At 36.3% G+C, this 8,394-nt stretch overlaps 1 protein-coding gene across 1 annotated transcript in view; it reads left to right on the top strand.

Annotated features, from left to right (window-relative positions):
* The window catches only part of LOC107617735 (presequence protease 1, chloroplastic/mitochondrial), a gene marked incomplete in the record, with an annotated part of 9,312 nt that extends 1,598 nt beyond the window's left edge, over positions 1-7,714 (top strand). Inside the window, 16 exon segments of the mRNA XM_016319579.2 lie at positions 1-42; positions 375-445; positions 1,342-1,425; positions 1,642-1,732; positions 2,287-2,807; positions 2,894-3,058; positions 3,146-3,364; positions 3,453-3,580; positions 4,525-4,714; positions 4,799-4,882; positions 4,984-5,081; positions 5,242-5,506; positions 5,657-5,819; positions 5,903-6,083; positions 6,263-6,334; positions 7,341-7,714. Coding sequence (XP_016175065.1) covers positions 1-42; positions 375-445; positions 1,342-1,425; positions 1,642-1,732; positions 2,287-2,807; positions 2,894-3,058; positions 3,146-3,364; positions 3,453-3,580; positions 4,525-4,714; positions 4,799-4,882; positions 4,984-5,081; positions 5,242-5,506; positions 5,657-5,819; positions 5,903-6,083; positions 6,263-6,334; positions 7,341-7,482 — 2,516 coding nt within the window.

Below are 8,394 nucleotides of genomic sequence, written 5' to 3'. Positions count from 1 at the left end.
ACTTTGAGCTCAATGATCCTTCTGAAGATATCACTTATAAAGGTTCGGTAAAACACAACATGTATCTCTTCCAAGTAAAGGTTCATGCTGGTCATTGAGATTTCGTGACTCCATGATTCAAATTGGTCCTCGCGATTTCAAAAGTAACAATCTGGTCGTTGAAGCTACACACTATGAATCACAAAAGGACGTGAATCATAAAGTGTAACCACAGGGACCAAATTGCTATTTTGAAATATCAGGGCTTAGAATATTCCTTTATCTCTATTTCTTCGTATCACTCTAAGCCTTTTAGCATTTTTCTTGCATTAATAATTTTGGTCTCGTATGCTTTTAATTAACTTTCAGTAATGTTTTTTTTTATGTGCTTTCAGGTGTTGTATTTAATGAAATGAAGGGTGTCTATTCTCAACCAGATAATATACTTGGCCGGACTTCTCAGCAGGCAAGTTTCTAAATAGCTTGTCCTCTTTTTCTTTTCTCTTTCTCTACTTATCAACTGTAGTGGTCAAATATTGAAGCATATCAATGAAACCCATAAATATAATTGTACTCATTCTTAAAGATGAATAAAATTCTTGAAAGCAAGCTGTATAAAATGAGTGACTTATTGTCCAAACTCTGAAGAAGATTGAAAACAGCTGTAGTGTAAAGAAGATTATCCACTAAGTAACAATTAGAAGAACAGAAGACAAGCAACTAAGAGAATAATATGCTGACAACATGTTAATTGAACACAAGCGGTGGATAAATATTAAATAACAAAGAAGACAACCACTGATTAAAGAAAGATAAAAGATGGCAGAAGATGAAGATATCTCACTGGTGATGTACTCTATGAACAGAAAATTAACCACATGAAAAGAAAACATCCTGCAACTCAATGACAGGAATGGATAGATCCATTTAATTCATTTTTCTTTAAGATTTTAATTCAGTGCCTCTTAACGTTTGATGTTTGAAGAGAGTTACTCAAAACTGGTAAAAGAAAAGAAAGGGGGTAGGAGGCAGGAAGGTGTACCACTATATGATAACACATAACACTTTGTAAATGCGATTCTAAACCGGTATTCTAACAATGGTGTTGGTATTGGAGAATATTATCTTATGAAGTTTTTTTCAATTTTTTAATTATGTCAACATTTGAAGTTCAATTTGCTGGCTCGAGTCTCTTGAGCCCGAAAGCATCATTCATTCTTTGTGAATATATGTTAGTTATCAATTTTATATTTTCATTTTATACAATTACTACGGGTTTTAGTACTTCTATTATTTTGTTTTATTTATTTATTTTTTTTCTTAAACTTTTTGGTGTGTTTGTTGAATGTAACTATGTTGCAGGCCCTTTACCCTGATACTACCTATGGTGTTGACAGTGGAGGTGATCCTCAAGTCATTCCCAAGTTGACGTTTGAGGAGTTTAAGGTTTGTATTGACTATTGACAATCATGTTCAAGCATGCTTTGTAGTACACTGTTCATTTAGCACTATTCATCATACCCAATATTGTTTCAGTAGTAGCTGTCCTTGCTCTTTATGTAGCATAATGGCGAAACATTATGGGTATTCTTGTGCATTATACCTTGGTGACCGATCTATTTTTTGTCTTGTTCGTTTTCTTTTTTCTTTTTTGTTTGACAGGAATTTCATCGCAAGTATTACCATCCCAGCAATTCGCGAATATGGTTTTATGGAGATGATGATCCAAATGAGCGCCTCCGCATCCTGGGTGGTAATAAAATTTTGTTTAACTTACTCTTTAAATACACATGCTTACAATAATGGTCTCATCGTGGTGGTCTTGTAGATTGTAGCCCTTACTCCTAGTCATTTTGAATGACTAAAGCCTATACTTGACTAACTTTCCAAAATGCATTTTACCTGCCGTGGAAAGGATCATGGCATTGTTGGATGACCTTGCGGGAGCTATTTTGATGCTCACAGAGGACCCTCTAGGTCTTAGCTAAGCGACTCTGTGTTGCTCAAACTCTTGCATCTACCTTGTGCAATGGCAAGTAGATACTCTATACTTATGCCAAGACTGGTAGCTCTCTACCACAGTCTTTCTCAACACATTGAATCTTGATGTTTACAAGGGCTTCCTCTAATTTCTGGGTGCATTCTCCTTTGTATATAGTTGTGCTACTGCTTAATATATTCCTGTCTTTATTTTACTTGTATACGCTGTTATATTTGTTGCCAAGTAAGTTATGAATTCTTTATTTTAGAGTTTAGACTTGTAGCAGTTAGCAGCTTACTTCTTTCTGCCTTGTGTTTTTTGTCCAGAGTATTTAGACATGTTTGATGCAAGTTCGGCTCCAAATGAATCAAAGATTGAACCACAGAAACTATTTTCTAAGCCGGTTCGGATTATTGAGAAATATCCTGCTAGTGAAGGGGCTGATTTGAAGAAGCAGCATATGGTCACCCTTAACTGGTTGCTCTCTGATAAACCATTGGACTTGGAAACTGAGCTAGCACTTGGGTTTTTGGATCATCTTCTGTTGGGAACTCCTGCTTCACCACTGAGAAAAATTTTGCTAGAAAGTGGACTTGGAGATGCCATTGTTGGTGGTGGGGTTGAAGATGAACTACTTCAGCCTCAATTCAGCATTGGGTTGAAGGGAGTTTCTGAACAGGATATTCATAAGGTAGAAGAGCTAGTCATGACTACACTCAAAAAGTTGGCCAACGAAGGTTTTGATACGGATGCTGTTGAGGCATCTATGAATACAATTGAGTTTTCTCTAAGGGAGAACAACACTGGTTCGTTTCCTCGTGGCTTGTCACTCATGCTCCGCTCCATTGTAAGTTTGCATAATTGTGGTGTGGAAAATGGGCATTCTTTACAATGATGATTCAGATTTATAATTGCTATAATTGCGTATTGTAGGGTAAATGGATTTATGATATGAATCCATTTGAGCCATTGAAATATGAGAAACCTCTTCAAGATCTAAAATCCAGACTTGCAAAGGAGGGATCTAAAGCTGTCTTTTCTCCTCTAATAGAGAAATTCATCTTGAATAACCCACATCGAGTTACTGTGGAAATGCAGGTACTTATTTAGTATTTACTTACTTTTTCCCTGAAAACACGTTAGATTTCGCTGTGTTGTTTATTGATGAAAATATTTCCTTGTCAGCCTGATCCTGAAAAGGCTGCTCGTGATGAAGCCACAGAAAAAGAGATCCTGCAGAAAGTTAAAGCTGGGATGACAAAAGAAGATTTGGAGGAGCTCTCCCAAGCTACTCATGACCTTCGGCTTAAGCAGGAAACTCCTGACCCACCAGAAGCTCTGAAAACTGTTCCTAGCCTTTCTTTGCAAGATATTCCAAAAGAACCTATTTATGTTCCCATTGAGGTTATCATTATTACTTTCCATGATCAGAGCTTACACATTTTCTTTATGATCTCTAGAGATTTCACAAGGACTTCCCTGCTGAATGCAGGTTGGTGATATCAATGGAGTAAAAGTTTTGCAGCATGATCTCTTCACCAATGATGTGTTTTACACTGAATTAGTATTTGACATGAGTTCATTGAAGCAAGAGCTTCTTCCCTTGGTCCCACTGTTTTGGTAATTATGTAACCTTTGAAGGATGTTTAATATTTTGCTTCTGTCAATTAACAGCTCCTAGTATTGTATTTGATTGAGGATATATTTGGTTTGGAGTAAAATTTTTACACATGAAATTCATTTAAGTTAAATTGCCCCCACTTTTTACCCCCAAACAAATGTACCCTCATAGTATTATTTTCCTTGACTTTTATCATGAGTTTTGTTATCCATTCTTGTTAAATCTTATTTAAGAAGTTGCTTTGGTTGCTTATAGGTAATGTTATGATGTTAAACAATCATTAGATTTTTCCTATCCAAATTCTGCACTCTTCCAATCCTTCCCACCCCCCTCTCACCACCACCACAATATGTTCCTTTTTAGCAAAATAGTTTACAATAAATATTTTCTTTTCTTTCTCCTTTCGTGTTTTGGTTCTTCTGTTTTATATTGTGAGGAACCCATCAATACAATAGTAGAAGGGATAAGTTTTTGGTATCATTAACACAAGTGAAGCTGGATCTCAGCTTACTGATGAAAGAGATGAGAATTAGCAAAATAAAAGGGGAAGCTCCTCTCTCCCAAGCCTATTCTCAAGGACAGCATAAAACCTTGTTCCCTTACTCCTGTGCACTAACAGAATTCACACATGCTGCTCTACATGCCAACATGGCATTTCTTTCACCTCACCTATGTCAGTTAGGCCTTGAGGGCCCACTTGAACCTTCTATACGATTCTGCATAATTCCTAGGCTGTCCCTGAACCTTTTCCGCTAAGGGAATTTCTGCTTAATACTAACATATATCAGGTTAGGCTTCCTACTTTCTCGGACCTTGTGTTAATGTGGATGCTTGATCACCAGACTGTCCTTTACTAACATATATCAAAAGCATCTTGGCAGATATGATTACATTTAGCTTTTTAACTCTCCTATTTTTTATTTTTTATTTTTTATTTTTTCAGCCAATCATTGCTGGAAATGGGCACAAAGGACTTGACATTTGTCCAACTAAACCAATTAATCGGAAGAAAAACTGGAGGAATATCAGTTTATCCATTTACCTCATCAGTGCGGGGCAAGGATGATCCATGTAGTCACATGATTGTTCGAGGCAAAGCCATGGCTGGGCGTGCTGAAGATCTTTATGATTTGGTAGTTTCAAGTTTGCTTTAGTTTTCCCAAGTTTATTAGTGTATTCATGTCGAGCCTAATTTCTTGCATGCTACTTTACTATAGATTAATACCATTCTTCAAGATGTACAATTTGAAGATCAACAGCGTTTCAAACAATTTGTTTCCCAGAGTAGAGCAAGAATGGAGGTAATTATCACATTGTCATATGTGAAGAGATGGCTAAAAAGGCAGAGTATACAGATAATAATATCTAAACTGATATGTTGTGCATTGTTGTCTGTTGTCAGAACCGGTTAAGAGGCAGTGGTCATGGAATTGCAGCTGCAAGGATGGATGCTAAACTAAATACTGCAGGCTGGATGTCAGAAAAGATGGGTGGTCTCAGGTTGGAATGTTGAGATACTACTATGATTTGTTGTTCGAGCTGGTTTAACTTTTGTTTGTTGTAGTTTTTGAAGTTTCATGATTGATTTTTTTTAATTTACTTTCCTGTTCAATATGGAAACAAAATTATATACTTAAATGCCAGCTATATTCTTTTCCAGTTACCTTGAATTCCTGCGAACTCTTGAAGAGAGAGTTGATCAAGATTGGGTGAATATATCGTCATCTCTTGAGGAGATTCGTAAATCTGTATTTTCCAAGCAAGGTTGCTTAATAAATATCACCGCTGATGGAAAAAACCTAGCAAACACAGAAAAAGCTGTGGGGAAGTTTGTTGATCTGCTGCCTACTAGGTCTCCCATTACCACAACTAATTGGAGTGCTACACTTCCATTGACAAATGAAGCTATTGTCATACCTACTCAGGTAAGATGATTCCTTTTTATCGTCCCTTGTTAACCTATTAATTCTGATATTCAAGGATATATGAAATTTTATTCTGATTCTTATTGGTTGCATGTAATCTATGTTTCTATTTGGGAAATATATTTATATATATGGTGTTTCCCTCTATAGGTTAATTATGTCGGGAAAGCAGCTAACATTTATGATAGTGGTTATAAGCTTAGTGGGAGTGCCTATGTTATTTCCAAATACATTAGCAATACATGGTTATGGGATCGTGTACGTGTTAGCGGTGGAGCTTATGGAGGTTTCTGCGATTTTGATACTCATTCAGGTATATCTCTACTTTGTTTTAGCCGTAAGGGTAGGTTTATTGAGCACCATCCTTTCAGCCCTAACTATTAATTATTTCTCCAGGTGTTTTTAGTTTCTTATCTTATCGAGATCCAAACTTGCTAAAGACACTTGATGTATATGATGGAACTGGTGACTTCTTAAGAGAATTGGAAATGGATAATGATACTCTGACAAAAGCTATCATAGGAACCATTGGAGATGTAGATTCCTATCAACTTCCTGATGCCAAAGGATATAGCAGGTATGTCTGTCATATCATTTATACCTCTGAAGCTTGTTTTCACTGGATATTTTTTTTTACTTGATCTCAATGGAAGAATTTGATTAATTGCTGAAATATTAACTATTGCTCCTAGCTTTGCTTTTATTGTTTTTTTTTTCTTATCATAACAATTCCTGCGCTTTTATTTCGAATTGCAGCATGTTACGATACTTGCTGGGAATCACAGAGGAAGAAAGGCAAAGGAGACGTGAAGAGATATTATCTACGAGGTAAATGTGCTCATTGTTTATAATGCTTTATATTGTTCTACTTTTTCTTTCAATACGTGCTAGTTTTGGACTTTTTTTATCCACTACTATTGGATGTAGCATTTTTTTCCCAAAAACGGAAGAGATCACCGATGAAGCAAAGTGATGCAGTTTGCTCTTCTTACCCAGAGTGGTACCTAAGATGGGCCGCTTGCGGTGAAAAGGTCCCCAAGATTTCAATTGCAAAACCTGAGATTTAAAAAGTTGCACCATGTTAGTCCCTCACTTTTCCGTTGAGGTATTTCTCATGCTGTGAGTGACCTGGCACATCCCTTCCATGCTGGACTAGACAAAACATCATTTTAGTTTTGGCACTAAATGTTTGATTAAACGACATTGTTTAACCTTAATGGTCATACATTTTTTCGTGGGACATACAACATTTTGTAGTTCATTAAGATTAAATGATGTTGTTTCATCAAAGAATTTAGCGTCAAAACTAAAATAATGTCATTTCATCTAGTCCACCGTGGAAGGGTATGTACCAGGTCACTCACGGCGTGACAAGTAACGTGAGGGGACCGATGTGGCGCAAAATTTTCAATCTTGAGGACCTTTATGATACAAATTGGAAGACATCTTTTCGGTACAAGCGGTCAATCTCAAGAACCACTCTGGAGTTTAACTTGCTTACCTGAAATTAGTTTCTAAGTCCAGAATCAATATCAATATTATCACGGATAAATTCGGAAGTGACTTTCCATGTAGCTTGATGTTATCAATTTGTTACATTTTGTTGCTCAGAGGCCTAATCTTCCCAAATACATTTGAAACATGTTGCAAGAGGGTTATGCCTCGTTAATGGTCTTGGATGCTGTTGTATACTTACAGAAGAAAGACCAAGGAATCAAAGGAATATGAAATTTTTTGACAAATTCTTTATACTAGCACAATTTGATGCTGAAACATCTGTTTTGGTCCAACTTTGAAACCAATTTGTTCTCATTCTGTTGTGTTTCTTTCCCAGTTTGAAAGACTTTAAAGAATTCGTGGATGCAATGGAAGCAGTCAAGGATAAAGGGGTTACTGTTGCAGTGGCATCTCCCGAGGATGTGGATGCGGCTAACAAGGAGCGTTTCAACTTCTTTCAAGTAAAGAAAGCCCTTTAGAATAAGGATTTATTAGTCACCAATTGGTACCTTTTATTATTTTGTACAATATACTGTAGCTGCCTATAGATTTATTAAGGCCGATGTATTTTAATTTAAAGCTGTTGATTTCAAACTTTAGGCATATGATGATACGAAATCTTCAAGGATATAGCAAATAGTTGCACGCTGTAAAAACATTCTACAATACGAACTAATAAACAATACGTGGTTCTATTCGTTGTTCGGAAACTATTGATATCTTTGTATCTTTTACTTTAAAGACTAACGCGGTCATTTTTGCAATTTAGAGAATAAAATGCGCTTTCTCTCAGTAAATCACACCAATTTATGCTTTAAATTTGATCCAAATTACTACTAGACAATTAGATGTGCAATAGCGAAAATGACACGAAATTTTTCTCTAAGCTTAATCTTATTCACTACTAAATTGACACTAAATTTTGTGTGCAATGGTGAACTACTTTACGTGGCGTGATGCTCCAAATTTGATTCAAATCAATAATTGACATTCAAATCATCTCAACAATATATTAACCAACACTAAATTTTGGCTGCAAAAGTAAACTTCACATGAAGTGATGATTTAATTTTGATTCAAAGTGTTCATGGGCCTGCCGAAATGAGTTTAATAAGTTTAAATAGACCCAGATTTGGCCCTAAAAGTCATTGGATCTATTTTAATCCGACCTGCAGCCGAGGCCTGAGTTAGATGGCAACAAAGTTGCCTCATTTGGAGCTGCACCGGAAGAACCATGCTAATAGAGTAATAGTAGAGGTGGGTGTGTGATCTGAGTCAGATGGCAACAAAGTTGCCTCATTTGGAGCTGTAACGAATTCAAATTCTCATGGAGGAATATAGAACTATGCTAATAGAGTAATAGTAGAGGTGGGCGTGTGAGTTGTGTGTTG

Source organism: Arachis ipaensis, chromosome B09 (genome assembly GCF_000816755.2).
Source record: "Arachis ipaensis cultivar K30076 chromosome B09, Araip1.1, whole genome shotgun sequence".
NCBI lineage: Eukaryota > Viridiplantae > Streptophyta > Magnoliopsida > Fabales > Fabaceae > Arachis > Arachis ipaensis.
The sequence above is the reverse complement of the archived record's forward strand: the minus strand, read 5'-3'. Positions and strand labels throughout refer to the sequence as shown.